The sequence below is a fragment of the Pangasianodon hypophthalmus genome, chromosome 3 (assembly GCF_027358585.1).
Source record: "Pangasianodon hypophthalmus isolate fPanHyp1 chromosome 3, fPanHyp1.pri, whole genome shotgun sequence".
Classification (NCBI taxonomy): Eukaryota; Metazoa; Chordata; class Actinopteri; order Siluriformes; family Pangasiidae; genus Pangasianodon; species Pangasianodon hypophthalmus.
Window position 1 is genome coordinate 30502944 of NC_069712.1, and position 19104 is coordinate 30522047.

At 39.3% G+C, this 19104-nt stretch overlaps 1 protein-coding gene across 2 annotated transcripts; it reads left to right on the forward strand.

The window, feature by feature from the left end:
• Nucleotides 1-1641: 1641 nt before the first annotated feature.
• zbtb8os (zinc finger and BTB domain containing 8 opposite strand) lies at nucleotides 1642-18515 on the forward strand. 2 transcript variants are annotated; one of them, XM_026939223.3, is made up of 8 exons: nucleotides 1642-1779; nucleotides 2204-2289; nucleotides 6147-6171; nucleotides 6795-6916; nucleotides 11877-11959; nucleotides 12172-12224; nucleotides 17100-17136; nucleotides 17550-18515. In XM_026939223.3, the coding sequence occupies exons 1-8, from the start codon at nucleotides 1760-1762 to the stop codon at nucleotides 17634-17636; spliced, it is 513 nt and encodes a 170-aa protein (XP_026795024.1). In that variant the 5' UTR covers nucleotides 1642-1759; the 3' UTR covers nucleotides 17637-18515. The 2 variants fall into 2 exon arrangements, with proteins under 2 accessions (XP_026795024.1, XP_026795025.1); XM_026939224.3 differs by lacking the exon at nucleotides 1642-1779 and adding an exon at nucleotides 1921-2102.
• The last annotated feature ends 589 nt before the right edge of the window (nucleotides 18516-19104 follow it).

Consider the following 19104-nt stretch of genomic DNA (forward strand, 5'->3'; position numbering starts at 1 on the left):
ACTCCGGACAGTTGAGCAGCTGGAATCCGATATCAGGCAAGAAAGGGACAACATTTCACTCGAAAAACTCATCTCCTCATTTCACTCAACAACTCATCTCCTCACTTCCCAAATGTATACAAGCTGCTGTTAAAAGGAGAGGAGATGGTACACAGTGGTAAACATGGCCCTCTCCCAACTTTTCTGAGACGTGTTGCAGCCGTCAAATTCAAAACTAACTTTTTTTTTCATAAAACAGTATACTATCTCAGTTTAAACATTTGTTATGTGTTCTATGTTCTGTTGAGAATAAAATATGGGTTTGTGCAATTTGCAAATCATTGCATTCTGTTTTTATTTATATTTTACATAGCGTCCTAACTTTTGGAAATGAGGTTGTGTGTGTATGTATGTGTGTATGTATGTATATATATATATATATATATATATATATATATATATACATACATACACACACATTTATATATACTGTATATACTTATATATACTTATATAAATACACACACACACAGTACATATAAAGAAAAAGAAAATCAAAAATGAATCGTTTGACAAACAGACTTCGGAGCAAAATGAGTCGACTCAGTGTCGAATCAGTATTTCGAATCTGATGTTCTTATTTAAAAAATAAATATATATATATATATATATATATATATATATATATATATATATATATATATATATATATATATATATAATGTTCATATATATATGAACATGAATTAAACATTTACAAAATGTTAAATTACCAGAAAAGTTAAGCTGTACAAGCTATCAAAAAAAAAAAAAAAAAAAAAAAAAAAAAAAACATTGCTTCCACCGTAAAATCTATTATCTAGCACAGCTAACTGACACATAAACACACTTTCGGGATTTCCCACCTTTTACCCACAGAATATATCTGACACCATTATATCATAACTTAATAATAACCTAATAACAGACTTCAGACTTCCGGGTTTACTCTAACGGAAGTAGTTGTAGGTCTACTTCCGCTAAAATCAAACCGCTATAGCTGAGTTATGGAATAAAAGCTTGTGCAAGAATAGTGTTGTGGTACAAATTAGAGAGAAAAACACAAACAGTTTGGCTTCCTTGGCTTTTCTGTGGCTGGTGGCCAGAGGGAATGGGTTTCCTGAGAATAATAAAGTAAAATGTTGAGTGTGTGTGTGTTTATCGACCTGTTTAAATCAACAGTGCAGGCAACAGATTTACATATTTCCATCCTGCTCCAGTTTGCACTACATCTCAGCAACGATGCATTTAATTATTTATGCTTTTAAATTTGTATATACTGTTTTATATTTATTACTTTTCTTTATTATTATTGTCGTTGTTCTTGTTTTCTACTGTTTTCTAGTGCAAAGTAACTCTCTCACTGCAACTTAGCCAGGATCACAATCAACTCCTTTCAGCTATTCTTTACATGATTCATGTGCTACTAAACAATTCCCCTGACAGAAACACTGCAGGTTGAGATTATGAAATGCCTGTAATGCTAAGTGAGATAACACGAGATAACCACATGAGGCAGGTCTACATAACAAAGAACAATTCTCACCTCCCGCTGCTGATCCCGGACGAGCCCCAGAGAGCTGATACAGTTATTTCCCTCGGATTCAGAGAGGAAGTGTGAGCCGCACAGAGTCAGCGATGGAGCAGTCAAGCGCTTTACTGAGGCAGACAGGGAGTATTTCTGCTGACCACAGGGTGCAGTGTCTGCAGAGACCAAGCCATCAGCAGAAAACAAGTGGTGATGGATGTGTTTCACGGAATGTACGTACTCTAACATGTTTATCAGAGCAGAGGAAGAACAGAAGATATCACGAGCTCAGCTAGATATGGTTATCGCAAGATCCTTGTGCATATGACACTAAACTTGTTGAGTCTTGATATCAGACTCAACCCCGAAGTTCTCGCAATGTGTCAGTTAGTCAACAATAACTTCACTTCGTGGGTTTAGTTGTTGTTGTTTTGTTTGTTTGTTTGTTTTTTTGTTTTATTTTTATCCGTTCATTTACACATTTACTGTTGTACACGGGACAAGTTATTTATTGGTCCGTGGTGAACATGTGACTTTTATGTTAAAAAACAAAAACGTGAGTATTTGTCGCGTGCTTCACGTTACGGAAGTGCATGCATGTGTCATTAGGGAAGTACAGCTTAACAACTGCTTACCTAAGTAATATTTTTATTTTAGGAGAATGAGTGATCGAGAGCTTGACCTTACCGAGGCCCAAAAGGCAATAAAGGCCAAATATCCAGCTATCAACAAGAAATATGAATGTAAGTGGGGAGGATTTTATGGATAATTCCCAACCTTGTTCAGTGGGTTGCCAGATTGGCGCAGTTTTAAGTTATTTTGGTCTGTGAATGTGTTTAGGCAGGTTGATGTGAATTTAGAGAATTTTACATTGTAGATAGACTCTTGGATGGACTGCAGTTCTCTCTATCTGTCCTTTAATCATAACAGTGGAAAATTTTAATTAGTAAACTATCCAAGAAAAAAAAAAACCTGATCATATATATAGTATTTTCTTGATGATAACTTGGAAACAAACCTTGTTATTTAGTTCCTTTTATAATTTTATCCACGATTCATCACTTAAAACACAAAATTCATTTTTTGCCTAAATCTTCCATCACAATGCAATGAACTTTGTACCCCTCTGAAATAATGTGTCGTTTACCAACGAGTTGACTCTTTGATCCGACTCTTTTAGCTGAACGTTGTGAGTCGACTCGCATACATAAACTGTTTTTTGTTTGTTTGTTTGTTTGTTTGTTTGTTTGTTTGTTTTAATCAGGAACTAAATGGGTAATAAATCTTAATGAAACACAGGCACAGCAAGCTCGATAACATTAATGCAGTGATGCTTACTGTATTTGTCACAAATACACATCTATCTTTCCTCAATGATTTTACAATTATTTCTTTAATATAGTGCAATGGAAGTTTCACGTTTCAAGTTTATTTGTCATTTATACAAGTGTCAGAGACAATGTACATTGAAATGCTTTTTGTGAGGCTTAGGCAGTCTACAGCAGTACAATAATAACAACAGAAATAAATAATATAGGGGCAAGCAAGACAGAAAGTTAAGAGACAGAAATGTAGAATAATGAGTACAACAGATTCACAATACAATACAATACAATAACAATAAAAAGTAAAATAAATAAATAAAAAATAGAAAGTGTGCAGGTGCAAGGTTGAGGTGCAAATTTTGCTTTGAGGTAGTGTAATGTAGTTGTTCAAAGTATGCAAGATTCAAAAAAGACATGATGTTTTTGTAGTCTTTGATATGATATGAAATGGGATAATAGTGCAATTTTAGAGACAGTATTTACAGTTTATTAAGGGTTCTGATAGCCTGCTGGTTCTGGACTGAATGCTCCGGTTTCGCCTGCCTGATGGCGGTTTGATAAACAGACTGTGTGCTGGGTCAGTTGGGATTTTTCGGGCCTTCCTCAGACATCGCAGATGAAAGATATCCTAAAGGGGTGGAAGTTTGTTATCGATGATGACTTCAGCTCTCCTCACAACTCTCTGAAGGGCCTTGCGGTCGAGGAGTGAGCAGCTGCCGTACCATACAGTAAGGCACCCCGTCAGGATGCTCTCAATGGTACATCTGTAGAAGTTTGTAAGGATATTGGGAGGGAGACCAAAGCTTTTGAGCTTCCGTAGGAAATAGAGCCGCCGGCGTGCAGATTTAACTGCTGATGTGATGTTCAGAGACCAGGACAGGTCGTCGGAGAGGTGCACACCAAGGAACTTGATGTTCTTAACTCCTTCCACTGCAGAACCATTGATGTATAAGGGGGCGTGGCTGACCTCCTGTGTCCTCCTGTAGTCCACAATCATCTCTTTGGTTTTGCTGACGTTGAGGCAGAGGTTGTTGTCACTGTGATAGTGCTCTCACCTCATCTCTGTAGGACGTCTCATCTCCATTTGTGATGAGACCCAGGATTGATGTGTCGTCAGCAAATGTAAAGATGATGTTGGAACTGTGTTTGGCAGCACAGTCGTGTGTGAACAGAGAGTATTGGAGGGGGCTGAGAACACAGCCCTGTGGGGCTCCTGTGCTCAGGGTAAGTGTGAAATGGTTACCAATTCTCACCACTTGGGGTCTGCAGGTAATGCTATTTTGTTAATTAGTTAATTAGGTAGAGAAAAATTTCATGAAATAGTTTCAGTCGTAGTTGCTCGTCTTTGGCTAATCAGTGGCCATAATATTGCAAAGTGTCTGGTTTAGAAAAAAAAGAAGATGGAAGAATGAGCCATTTGGGAGCTGAAAGAGTTGGCTCGTATTACTGAACCGAGTTATATGATCCGACTCACTACAAAGAGCCAGACTTACAGTCATTACTCTAAACGCCTCCAGATTTGATTACATCATCATGCAATCATTGGCAGAGAAAAAATAAGAATAATTAAAGCTGGAAGCAGCATTTTTGGGAGCCAAGCACCCAGACTGAGTGTGAGCCACACATTCACAGGCACGCTACAATTGTTGCCTAAGCAATCACAGGAAAACAGAGTCATAACTTTGGGCAAAGGGATTCAAGAATGATTTGTAGTTTCACTCATGATGTGTATGTTTTGACCAGGGACAGTGGTGAACAAATGGGCAGCAGAGTGGCATTGCTGCAGCATTGTTTAGACAGATCTCAAGACAAAATTTGGAGGAGGAGGAGAAGTAAAAATGGCAGTTAGATGTAATTATTTTTAGCATGTTATTGTAACTTTTGACCAGTAAGTCGCACGAAATTTGTTGCATAGCCTCAGATCATGGTCCTGAAGATGCCTACCAAGTTTTGTGTCAGTGCGCAAGTCATTGCTGAGATACAGCCTCACTTCCTGTTTGGCGACTTCACTGTCAGATTCGTTGGCCCATTACGGGCAAACTCTTCGGACTATTCAAAATCTTTTTGATTTTTTTGTGAGTCTTACTCTGATGATGATGTGTGCAAAATTTGGTGATGATTGGAAAAAATTTGAAGGAGGAGTAGTGAAAAAACAGTTTTTGACAAAATCCAAGATGGCAGAAAATCTAATTAGGCGGAGATTGACGTCGTAGGGTGCACTGAACTCTTTTCAACCCAGGGAATCCAGGGGTACCTGGATTTATAAATTTTTAAATTTTGGACATATGGTTCAAAAGTTATGACCATAAACGTACTTCCAAATTAGGCCCAAATTTGACCCAATGATGGTGCTAGAGCGTTGGCAGCACTTGGCCCAAATTTGATCAGGATGTTCCTTAGACCCTCCCAAATTTAACAACTTTTTACTAGACGGTTCTATGGGCTCCCATAGACACCCTAGCCAGAAGAAGAAGAAGAAAATATAGAATAATAATACAGTGCCACCCTTGGTGCTTGGCCCCTAACAATATCATCCCATGTCCTGTTATAGTGAACGATAAGAGTAAAGGCTTGCCCTGAGATACCTCACTGATGCAATCTGGCAGTCCCATATGTTCCAGATGGACAATGAAGCAATTTTATTTACACTAGCAATGGGAAAGATTCAGTCACAACAACGACGTACACAGGGTGTGTATAAGAGTGTTTGTGCAATGATATAAGGGTGAAGTAAGGTAGCATGAGTTCATTTTAACACTGACTTTGTAAGTTCTCAGGATGTTAATCCTGTCCCTGACTGAATCATGACACTAAAGAATATTGTGGGATTTGGTTGGTTAAGTATGTATGTTATTCTAGATATTTTGCTATGAGGAATGGCTTTCTAATTCATGTGGGGCGTTATTATTGCGTTGTAAAATTGCCATTGTGTGTGAAAGACTCATATAAATCACTTTATGTTCATATTATCCAAGGATTCCTGTAATTGCTAAAATGTCTTCTTTTTTTAATTCTCTGTCTTAGAGCTTTTCCCACATCAAACCCCATTTGACTTTATAAATATAATTTTATTTAACATAGTTTGCCTTGGAATGTTTATGATCACATGTTCTATTTTATTTGCCTAAACTAAGTCTGTACAAAACACTGTTTTGGCTGAATGACCCTTATGCATTTCTTCAGAGCCACACATCATTAAAAGCAAAAAAGTGAATAATGTGTAATATTAAATGTGTATGTCTGATTTTTTTGTGTGTTTTTTTTTTTTATTTTAGATCTGGACCACACCGCAGATGTCCAGTAAGTGAACATTTCAAGGCCATTAGCTTCTGCAAAGAATCACGAGTCATATCACAATATGTATCACGATATAGGTTTGCTAAGAAACTGCCCTCAAAATATTAGTGTTTTATTTTAAATAAAACTGTGAAAACTGAGTTTGATGATACTTTCATTTAATGTCTACTGAAATCAGTTATTTAAAGCTGTTTCCAGTTTTCAGCTATTAAAAAATAACTTTAAAATGTTAGAAAATAAAGATATCTCGATACTCGAGATATACTGTTTCAAGTTTCAAGTTTATTTGTCATGTGAACAAAAGTCCAGGGACAGTTGCACATTCAAATGCTTGTAGTGAGGCTCAGGTACTCTACAGCTGTGCAATACAAAATGTATACACAAGAATGAGGGAGAAGGAGAAGAAGCGAGAGGGGGAAAAACTGCTTCAAAACAAACTGTTTAAACTCCTAAGATTTAAGCCATTTCCAGTCATCCTTTAATTTAATGACTTGACTTCAGAATTAGAAATTGACAGAGATTTAATAATTTGGACTAACATCTGTTTTACTTCCTTGGCTAATAGGAAATTATGATCTCAGTTTTATGAAGTAAGCTTAATACTGAGGGGTGTGTGTGTGTTTCAGGCTGCACTCTTGGGGTGACTCACTGGAGGAGGCGTTTGAGCAGTGTGCCATGGCAATGTTTGGCTATATGACCGATACGGAGACAGTAGAACCCATTGATACTATAGAAGTTGAATCGGAAGGTGAGAGTGTGGCTGTGTGTGTGGCTGTGTGTGTGGCTGTGTGTGTGGCTGTGTGTGTGGCTGTGTGTGTGGCTGTGTGTGTGGCTGTGTCTGTGGCTGTGTGTGTGGCTGTGAGATGATGTTATAAGAGTCAATATAAGGTCAATGTGAGTGTACACTTTAGTGATAGTGATAGTGATAGTGAAGTGATAGTGAAGTGACTTGTGGCCAAGTATGGTGACCCATACTAGGAATTTGTGCTCTGCATTTAACCCATCCCTTTAGGAGGCTAATTTACCATAAGACACTGAATCTGCTGAAATTTTCTTTTGAAAACATGACAGAATGTCTGTTTAGAAGTCCAACAAGAGCACGAAAGTATGCAATGTTAAAACAAATAACCGTTGCTATGTTCAGAGTAGCTTTCATAAAGATTAAACAACTGAATACTGAGGAGAAACGGCCAAAAACCTTTTTTTCCCTACTGTAAGAGGCACATTCTTCCTGCAAAATTGCGTAAGTCCCTGGATGGGACTAAGGATATTCAATGAGCACGGAGTTAGTCAGAGATTGGTAGGTAATATAATCTGTATTTTCTCAGCAGAGGAGGGGTGGAGGGAGTATCACAAGGAAATGGTGGAGGTATCCCAGGCTCCCATGGCCTAGTCCTATTCATAGAGTTACTATCCCTTCCAAAGATAGCTGGAGTTTTATTAATGATAAGCACCACTAGCTCCAAACTCTGAATACTGTAATGAATAAGAGAGTTCTAGCATTGAGAATGGTACCTGAGTGTTGCCGTTGGCTGTCGTATTGACTAAATTGTTCTTGAAGATAGTATTACCAAATTCGGAAGGAACGAAGAATGCTATTTAAGGAGTTATATTTCAGCAGACAAGAGTCAAGGGCTTGTCTAAGTTAACAGCGAGCTAAACCTTACTGGTTATCCTAAGAAAATGCCTGTGTTGATTTAGGAAGTCTCTGCTCACACAGGCATATGACTTGGATTTTTGTATGAGGAACATACAGTGCAAAAAGAAGGTTAATAATACATGAATAAATAATCAATTGTAATAAATAATTGTAAATTTTACTTGATTATGCATTCTTTGTAATCTATTTTTAACTTCATTCTTTTATTATTATTCAGTTAGTTTTATTTTATATTTCATGTTATGCATTTTATATATTCTAATTATATCTTTTTTAGTATTATTTGAGTCTTATTTGAAATTTTGGAAATAATGTGACGTTAATTATGACATTTTATCTGTTTTCATGTAAAGCACTCACTTTGAGTTGCATTTTTTGTATGAAAGGTGCTATACAAATAAAGTTTTAATGAGTTGATAATAATGAGTTTTAAGTCCAGAATTAATGGCCAGCAGTTGACAGTACATGTAATATAATGCGACAAAATATGTACAAGGAACATTCAAGACAGCATATAAGCTACATACTCATGTCGATATAAAGTTTACAGTTTTCAGTAAAACAAGCGTAGCTCAAATTATCAAAATTATCACTATGCATTTCCCATAATGTTTGGACTTACCTTGCTTGTTTATAACATTAGCCTCACAGCTCCAGTTCAAAGCTAAAGAAGCAAAGTTTGGACACCGAAGATATTTTTTGCTGGTCAGCTACATTTTGGGGTAAAGGGACATAGTGTGCATTTAATTCTTGGCAAAAATATTCTACGACTGTTATGTAGTTTGCGCAGAGGTCACTACACTTGATAAAATAACTTAACAAGGTCGGCTTACTCCTTCACTGGGAGTATCAGGAGTTGAATATGAATCACATGGTGCCATCAATACCATGGCACTGTACCTGGCCAGGGAAGTCAGAAATCAGTATTAAGTACAATAACTGCTGCAGTGTTATTTAGAAAGCTGAGCTTAGGGTGGGATTAAAATACCACAAAACACCCTTTTTGGATGGGATTACTTGCACTGGGTAACACCTTTCCTGTATCTACTTCGTTGGGGTTTTTCCTCATTTTCACTTTTTATCCTACTGTCTTAATACAGGAGTCTCAAAAGGGGTCAGTGTAGTCCTCTTTCCCACGATGTATCGCCTTCTTTTCAAGTGCCAACAATGTAGACATGTTTACTGTCAACCGCTTCCTTACTAACAACTGTTAAAACAAAGGAAACTTGTGAAAGGAACTCAAGAATCCCTTTGTGTCAATGAGTTGTTCTGAAGCAAGAACTGTATCTCAGGAAGTACCTTTTTCTGTTTCTCTCTGAGCCAGACTCATTCTTTTTTCTATTACTGCGGCACAATCAAACCTGATGGTAGAGCATGGTCTTTTGTCAATGCTGTTAATACCATGACACTGTTTTTCTGATTTCAAAATATGGATGATGATAACAGTGAGACGAATCAGGAGCTGACTGCAATACAGCTGCTCACTGAAGAGCAATTCTTTGGAATAAGCACCCAATGATAAAAGCCCTTGTATGGAGAAGAGAAATTCAGAGACCGATAGACTCACTCTATCTCCCCTTCCTCCTTAGCTTCCTGCACCCTATCATCCCTTCCTGTCCCTGACTCCTTTTCCTCCCTACCATTAGAGCTTGCCACTGACACTTTCCTCTCCTCACTTTCCTCATCCTTGGACCTCCTCTGTCCTCTAACCTCTAAACCCAGGAAGATTTCCAGCCCTGCTCCTTGGCTATCGGATGTGCTGCGCAGTAATCGGAGAGAATTAAGAACAGCAGAGAGGAAGTGGAAGAAATCGCAACTCGACACAGATCTGGTCTCCTATCGTGCTCTCCTGTCCAAATTTTCATCTGAAGTGACTTCTGCTAAGACTGCCTTCTACAAAGAGAAGCTGGAATCCTCTGCACAAGATCCTCGCAAGCTCCACAACATCTTTTCTTCACTGCTCAACCCTCCGGCTCCTCCTGCTCCATCCTCTCTGACTGCTGAAGACTTTGCCACTTTTTATGATGAGAAGATTGGAAAAATCTGTCAGACATTCACTTCTACTCCTGCTCCTACACTGCACACTGAGGATTCTCCTTCTCATTCGCTGACACAGTTTTCTAAACTAACAACAGAAGAGATCCTGCAAATCATCTTATCCTGCAATCCTACCACCTGCCCATTGGATCCAATCCCTTCAACAATGCTCCAGACCATCTCTCAAGACCTCCTCCCCTTCATCACCACTATCATCAATGGCTCCATAACATCTGGTCATGTACCAACTTCATTCAAGAGAGCAAGAGTTATTCCCATCCTGAAGAAACCCACTCTAGATCCCTCTGTCATCAGCAACTACCGACCGGTATCACTTCTCTCTTTTCTTTCTAAAACCCTTGAACGGACTGTCTATAATCAACTGTCTTGCTATCTCTCACAGAACAACCTCCAAGATCCCAATCAGTCTGGCTTTAAACCGGCACACTCCACAGAGACTGCACTTTTGGCCGTCACTGAGAAGCTACATGCCGCTAGATCAGCCAAACTGTCTTCAGTTCTCATCCTCCTTGACCTTTCAGTAGCGTTTGACACGGTGAACCACAAGACTCTCCTATCCACCCTCATGAGTCTTGGAATTCGTGGTGCAGCATGGCAATGGTTTGCTTCCTACCTGGAAGATCGGTCATATCAGGTAACATGGAGGGGATCCACATCTGCTCCTCGCAGACTCTCCACTGGTGTTCCACAAGGCTCAGTACTTGGTCCTCTCCTGTTCTCCCTCTATACCCGATCTCTTGGTGCGGTCATATCCTCACATGGGTTTTCATACCACTGCTATGCAGATGACACTCAACTCATCCTCTCCTTCCCTCCCTCAGACTCTCATGTTTCTGCTCGGATATCAGCTTGTCTGGCTGACATCTCATCATGGATGACAACTCACCAGCTGAAACTTAATCCCACCAAAACTGAACTGCTGTTCATCCCATGTGATTCATCCCCATCTCAGGATCTTGCAATCTCGCCTTCGGTTACCGCACGCAACCTTGGGGTAACCATGGACAATCAACTGTCCTTCTCCTCTCACATTGCTAATCTAACACGCTCATGTCGATTTCTCCTTTATAACATCAGAAGAATTCGTCCATTTCTTTCCTCACAGGCCACACAGGTGCTTGTTCAGTCCCTTGTCATTTCGAGACTGGACTACTGCAACTCACTCCTGGCAGGTCTGCCTCTGAGCGCCATTCGTCCTCTGCAACTGATCCAGAATGCAGCTGCACGACTGGTTTTCAACCTTCCTAAATTTTCCCACACCACCCCATTGCTGCGCTCCCTCCACTGGCTTCCTGTAGCTGCCCGCATCAGATTTAAAACACTGATGCTCGCCTACAAAGCCAAAAACGGACCAGCACCCACTTATCTCAAAGCACTTATCACACCTCGAGCGCCACCACGCTCCCTCCGATCCTCTAGCACTGCTCGACTGGTCCCTCCATCTCTCAGGGTACAAGGAAGGCATGCATCGAGACTCTTCTCTGTTCTGGCACCAAGGTGGTGGAATGAACTTCCCCTAGATGTCCGAACAGCTGAGTCACTGGCAGTCTTCAAACGACGGCTAAAGACTTACCTCTTCATAAAATACTTAAATTAACACTTTCACAAAAACAAAAACAAAAACAAAAAAAAAAAAAAAAAAAAAAAAAAAAACCTCCCCAACAGTTTTGGACTGATGGTATTCCTAGTTTGTGACCTACCGAGCCAATATCAGAATGTATTTTTGATAGACTTCAAAGCACTATTGTAAGTCGCTCTGGATAAGGGCGTCTGCCAAATGCCATAAATGTAAATGTAAATGTAAATGTGTTCATAGATAGACAGGGGCCGAGTTATCGAACTTTAAGCCTCCCCAGCTGTGGCCTACCCGAGCAGTACTGGGCCTTGAAGAGATTCTGTTTATTCTAAGACTTTTCAATTCCAGTTTAATCAGTGAAAGCACTGATTCAGTTAAGGCTTAACAATAACGGGTCTGTCTGTATTCTCGCAGGTGATGATCTGGAATCGCTTCTCTTTCACTTCCTAGATGACTGGCTCTTCAAGTTCAGCGCCGATGTCTTTTTCATCCCTCGGGTATTTCACACAAACCGTTACTGAGAATCTGACATTTAAATGAGAATTTCTAGCGTATAAAAAAAGTAATCAGGATGCTTGAACTTTTCTACTGAACCACCAATCATAGCTGCAAATACTTTGTTATTTAATATATTATTATTATTTTTTAAAAATGTGAATGTCAATAATACCAGTGATCCTGTTTTTAATTTTATAATTCTATTTTCTAGGAGGTGAAAGTGTTACACTTAGACCGGGTGCGCTTCAGAATCCGCTCTATAGGGTGAGTTCACTAAGTACATATTGGGCAACTGTCAGCTCTCTGCTGGGGTGGATGAATGAATAGGTCTCTTATTTTCCACTTTCTCTGAACAATGAGTCCTTTTTTCCAGTAAGTGTAACTGCTAAGTCAGTTTGCTGTTGAGTGTGAGCCTCTGATGATACAAAGAAGATAAAACCAAAAGCACACTGCTTTGCACACACCATGTGTCAGACAGTTGCCTTTCCTTATATGAACAGTAAGTGGAAGGATATGAAGAATTCCAGGAACCCAGTTTTCAGGAACCACACTGTTTCAGTACAAAATTGTATATTTACACAAGGTGCCTGCCAGCTTATTTTCAATATTTGTTTCTTAGTAAGTAAGTACGTCACCCTGCATACCAAGCAGAATAAATCGTATATATTTATAAATCATGTATGGCTGGAAGGGAGTAGAGAACATGAATGGGGAATTATTGTTTTACCCCACGATTTGGCCATTTATGACCAGAGTGCTTGGTAGAGTTTTAGCGCTGGACCCCTCTGTCACCTACAGGAAAGACCATGTTGCTAAGCTTTAGAAAACACTGAGGTTAAATAGTCCATGTTTAGTCTGAGAGTACAAAAGAAAGAAAATTTTCCAGATAGGAAGGATGAGTTTCACCTATTACAGGAAATCTGTGCTCAACTAATCTGCAATAGGTGTACGTGAATGACAGAGATGTATCTTCGTTGCCAGTAAGACAGATACATTTCCCAAAATCTGTGCAGGTAATGGTGTGATGAAATCCAGCCTTTCTCATATTTCCAATTATTACCATTATCATTAACCAGTATTACCATTGTGGTGGCACAGGATATTCAAATATACAGTATTTCAGTTTCATACAGGCGTAAAACAGCTAAAATACACCGATCAGCCATAACATTATGACCACTGACAAGTGAAGTGAATAATGTTGATTATCTCGTTACAATAGCACCCGTCCAAGGTTGAGATATATTAGGAAGCAACTGACCAGTCAGTTCTCGAAGTTGATATGTTGGAAACAGGAAAAATGGGCAAGCGTAAGGATTAGAGAGACATTGACAACGGCCAAATTGTGATGGCTAGACGACTGGGTCAGAGCATCTTTAAAACTAGCGACAGGGTCATGGCCGCCCAAGGCTCACTGATGCGCGTGGGGAGTAAAGGCTAGTCCGTCTGGTCTGATCCCACAGAAGAGCTACTGTAGCACAAATTGCTGAAAAGTTAATGCTGGCTGTGATAGAAAGGTGTCAGAACACACAGTGCATCACAGCTTGCTGCATATGGGGCTGTGTAGCCACAGACCTGTCAGAGTGCCCATGCTGACCTCTGTCCACCGCCAAAAGTGCCTACAATGGACAGGTGAGCATCAGAACTGGACCACGGAGCAATGGAAGAAGGTGGCCTGGTCCGATAAATCACATTTTCTTTTACATCATGTGGAAGGCCGGGTGCGTGTGCATCGTTTACCTGGGGAAGAGATGGCACCAGCATGCACTATGGGAAGAACGCGGAGGCAGTGTGATGCTCTGGGCAATGTTCTGCTGGGAAACTTTGGGTCCTGGCATTCATGTGGATGCTATTTTGACACATACCACCTACCTAAACATTGTTGCAGACCAGGTACACCCTTCATGCCAACGGTATTCCCTAATGGAAGTGACTTCTTTTGGCAGGGTAATGCGCCCTGCCACACTGTAAAAATTGCTCAGGAATGGTTTGAGGAACATGACAAAGAGTTCAAGGTGTTGACTTGGCCTCCAAATTCCCCAGATCTCAATCCAGTCGAACATCTGTGGGGTGTGTTGGCCATCAAGTCCGATCCATGGAGGCCCCACCTCACAACTTACAGGACTTAAAGGATCTGCTGTTAACGTGTTTGTGCCAGATACCACAGCGCACCTTCAGGAATCTAGTGGAGTCCATTCCTCGACGGGTCAGAGCTGTTTTGGCAGCAAAAGGGGGACCAACACAATATTAGGCAGGTGGTCATAATGTTATTGCTGATCAGTGTATATCAGTTTTAAATATTTTGGAAACAGAATGACTGGTTTGTACTTAAACTACATTATTATTATTTTTTATTATTATTATTAGTATTAGTATTATTATTATTATTACGCAGTCAGTACTAGAAAATGATAAGGATTGTTTAACAACTGCATATGGAGACAAATCCTGACAGTCATGTTTTTGTTTACAATGGTGGCACACACTCATGTTGGAGCTTTCAGGTAGTTCCTACTTAGCCAAAGGTTTTGACAAAAATAGGATCACATTTTTATTGAAAATTGCATTTTACAGAAAATCAAATTTACTAGTTCCAATAGTTGTAACCCGGCAAAATAGTTTAAAAAAAATAGCAGTCTAGATTGTTCTTTGCTGTTTTCTTTGGAGACAAAAGCAGACAGTTATAGTGATTTTGTTGACATTATAAAGGCACTTGTGTTCGTGGAACCCTTATGTTGTAGAATGCAGAGGAAGACTGAAGAGACATGAGGAATTTTAATAGAGCTCTGGGCTCATGTTTATTCAGTCGCTTTCAACAAACTCAGCAAAATCAAAACACTCAAAAGAAACAGGTCTGTCCTGGACTCGCAGCTTTCGCTCCATCAAGTTCAAGTTCACGCTGTGTATTTGTTGTGCGTGTGTCACAATCTCTACCAGCTATCTCACACTCTCTTTTTTTCTCTCGCCGGTCAGGGGAGTCACTGAAAGCACAAAAACCACAACCATAGCCCATGTCACCACAGTGTTCTTGCCAGAACTGTTAGTTTGTCTTTCATCAAGGAGTTCCACTGCAGCCAAAAATGCCTGCTTCCTATTTTTTTTTTTTTTTTTTTTTTACTATTACTATTGAAAATGACTTTGTCCTAACTGTCTTTGGTATTATCAAGATCTGGTTTGCTTCGAGACAAAAAATAGAATTTGCTGCTTGACTAACAGTGACTAGCTACTGACTCTTGCACTCTTGAGTACCAGCAAGTGGTCTACCAAATGTTCAGAGCGCACAGGAATCTCACAGACATCCTCAAAGCCACCATGCTAAACAGTTGCCAGGGTTTTTTTTTTTTAAGTTCAACACTATACGCTAAGACATGGGTTAATTAAAAAGGGAGATAAGTACAGAGAAAACAGGTTCCGTCTAGAATCAATAAGGTTTCTCTGAGCTGTTTCTCTGGTGTGGAAATTGTAGGGTTCAACATAGAACCTTTAAGAGGGTTTCCCTTTTAGGGAGGGTTCTAAATAGAAATCCTTTAGGAAGAGAAGAACACTTGAAGAACCCTTCCTCTGGCCATGTTAAATGTGTGGTTCACATGATTTGTAGCTTTGCTAAATAGAAATCAGCAGCCATACTCTTCCCATTAAAGTGTCTGACGTTCCCGGCCAAGAATGCAGTAATCCGAATATTGTGCTCTCAAAACTGACACAAGTCTTGTCTAAAATCTTTAAGACTTTGTGAGACACTGTGGCTTGTGTAATCATTTGGCTCTTATTATAGGTGAAATCTATATAATGACACATAGACTTTTGCTTTTTCTTGGTCACACCCCAGTCTGAGTGTTCCTGATTATGTTAATTGACTTGCCACTGCTTGCATCTTTTAAATAACTCTTAAAAGTTCAATTTATCTTTTTCTGTGTGCTTTTTGTTTATTATTTACAGGTTATGTCTACTCTTCTGTGACAGCATTGTTGTAATTAATCTGGCCGAACATCTTAAGTCTTGTTAAATTTTATTAAGCTTGTCTTACAACAGAACTTCTTTTGTTTATTCATTCATTTTCTGTCTTGGGGGTCTTGGTGGCCACAGGCTAAAAAAGTCAGTCCAGACGTCACTATGGCCAGCCACAGATTCCAACAACTCCCGGGATATAATCTCTACAGCAGGTCCTGGGTGTGACACGGGGTTTCTGTTCAGCGGGACATGCCTGGCAACCAAGAGGGCATCCTTAGTTGGTGCCTGGAGCACCTCAACTCACTCCTCTTGATGAGGAATGACCAGCGCTTCTACTCTGAGGCTCTCCTGGATTATAATGGAGCAACCCTATGGAGGAATCTGATTTCTGCCAACTGTACCCATAACCATATTCTTTCGGTTATTACCCACAGTTTGTGACAGTTAAGTGGAAGACGACTTTATCTGAAACTCGAGTGTTGCTTCAACACCACAGACCACTGATTGATGCCACTGACCTGGTCCATTTGTCAGTCTTATACTCTTGTTTCCCTTGACTCGTGAATAAGGTCCCAATGTACGTATTTAAACTCCTTTACCAGGTGCAAGGTTTCTCCCTTCACCAGAGGTCCATTTTGAGTGATGCCATGAGAGCATCATTTGGATCGCTCAACAGTATTCCCAGCAGAGATCAACACTCCACCACCCTTGCTCAACATAGCTGTTCCAAAGACAATTAACAGTTGGTCAGAACATTTTATGAGGTCAGAGAGAAGTCTTTTTCCACAGCAAAAACCCCTCCCTGTCTTCAAACCCTTTTGCTAGTTATTTTGCTAGTTATCCAGCATAAAGTTTGCACTTGTTCCTTTTATGTTTGAGTACGGATTTTCTCAATGCTGCTTGCCCTTTATACCCAGTACACTACTACAGCTCTTACACACCTATGTTATTCTGATTAAATAATTTTTATTTGCAGCTGTGTGGTGTGTTAGAGCACAGAATCTACTTACTTGTGCAGAACAGAACAACCCCTTACTTGATTAATAACTAAAAACCATAGACCCAAGCTGGCAGTCACATTGAAGAATACTGACCCAATGCAATCAGTATTTTCATGGTTCTGTGTGTTGCAGGACATGTTTTCATTTCAGTTATTTTCCAGCATCTTGTATGTTTTTTCTTATCCTGCAGTTGGGGTGAGGAGTTCAACCTGGCAAAACACCCACAAGTAAGTAAGTTCCTTCACAAGAATATACAAGGAAAAATATTTAGTCTGACGTATGACCTGGATCCTTCAGATATGCTACAGGCATTACTTCAGACTTCTGAACTTCAGGAACATTGTCCGAAGATAATAAAATGGGCCACACCATTTATACAGTTGAAAAAACCATAATTTAAAAAAAAAAAAAAAAATTTTTATTGTTTTCAAGAACAGGCTAATACACAGATGTTGGAGGTGGTGGGGGATTTTTTTTTTTTTTTACTTTTAAATATTTTCACTATTATGTAACGTAGTTCTTTTTTCATACTTGCCTTTCTGTAGTGTATCAGATGCAGAGCTGTGAACAACTACAGTTGCCTGTAAAATCCTACTTGGAACAAATAAGGAATAAATAAAAATCAATAATCTCTTCACAGGGCACAGAAGTGAAAGCTATTACCTACTCGGCTATGCAGATACACGACGAAGAGAAGCCAGAGATTTTCGTCATCATCGACATATGAGAAAGAGGTTTTCTCTTCTCAGCTCGTGTGTCAAAAACATCGCACAAACATTTTAATGGTAGAAACTGACTTCAGACTGTAACTTTATATTTTTTTTGACTGGTGAAAGCACCAAAGCACTGGAGAGATGTTCTGTCTGGAGAGATGTTCTGAACAGTGATTTTATTAAAGGTGTAGTTTCCTTAAAAACAGTTTTGCAGCATTTACTGCTGTATAAAATCAAAGAGAAAAACAAACCTTATACCCATTTTTTTTTTAATCTCCATTGGGTATCCATTAAAAACACCAACAAACAAGGGAAAACATGTCCCAACCTTTACATAATTTATAGTGCCTATAAAACAGACTTTTTATTGACTGTTCAAAGTGTACAGCTTTTTTGTTTTGTAGTTTTCCTCCACTGTCCTGGGCCTATGAGTGTTTTTTTTTTTTTTGACTGAATCATTGGATTTCTCTTTCTGATATTCATGCTGCCGTCTATAATGTACATCAAGATGTCAGGAACAACATAATTAAAAATCCTGTTGCTACAAAACTGTTAACTAGTAAACTGTTGTGCTTGATGCTCACCATGGATTTATTTTCATATTTAGCAGACTAAATCATGAAATGCTAGAGCCAAAAACTATGGATTCACTGAAATATTCACGTTAAAATGCAACATTGTTCAACAAACAATGCTGTCCACTAAGGAGAACACGACTACTACATTGAATATTTATTGTTCAAAGACATTTTAATAAATGGATATGAATTGTACATTATGAATTTGGAGAACTTGATGCATTTCGTCCACCCTGCAGATAAAATTCAAGACAACCTCGATCATGTTTTGATCATAAACTTTTTTTGTAACAATGAATAAAAAAAAGAAAAGGTGGAAGTGTTTTACTGGCACATTAATGCTGTAGGCATAAAACTGCTGGCATGTTTTGGGTCCACATGTCCCATTGGAAGGAAGCGCCACTCCAACAAAAAGTACAGATTTTATAATGGGAGTGATCATAACGACTGGTTGTAAAGACTGCTCCGGAAGTGATCTTTCCACAGGCAGAGTTCCCACTGAATGAGTTGAAATGAACTTGAATGAAAATGATGTAGATCGTATGCAATAACTCTTACAGCCACCAGTTCTCAGCCCAACTGAATACCTATGGGATTTTGGAGTGACGTGTTAGACAGCACTCTCGACTACCATCATTATCAAAACACCAGATGAGAGAACAGTTTAAAGAACAGTTCGTCACTCTAATACCGTTCCAGAATCTGTGGCGAACTCTTCCAGTAACCACACTTACTGTTGTTTTTCTCTTTAATCTGTCACCCATCTGTGTGTGTAATATAAATATATACAGTCATGGGGAAAAGAAAGAACACCATCCTAGTCATCAAGGCCTAAATAACAATTGTGTGATCCTCACCAACTTCTATAACCTAACAAATAACCTCAACAACAACAAAAATCCAC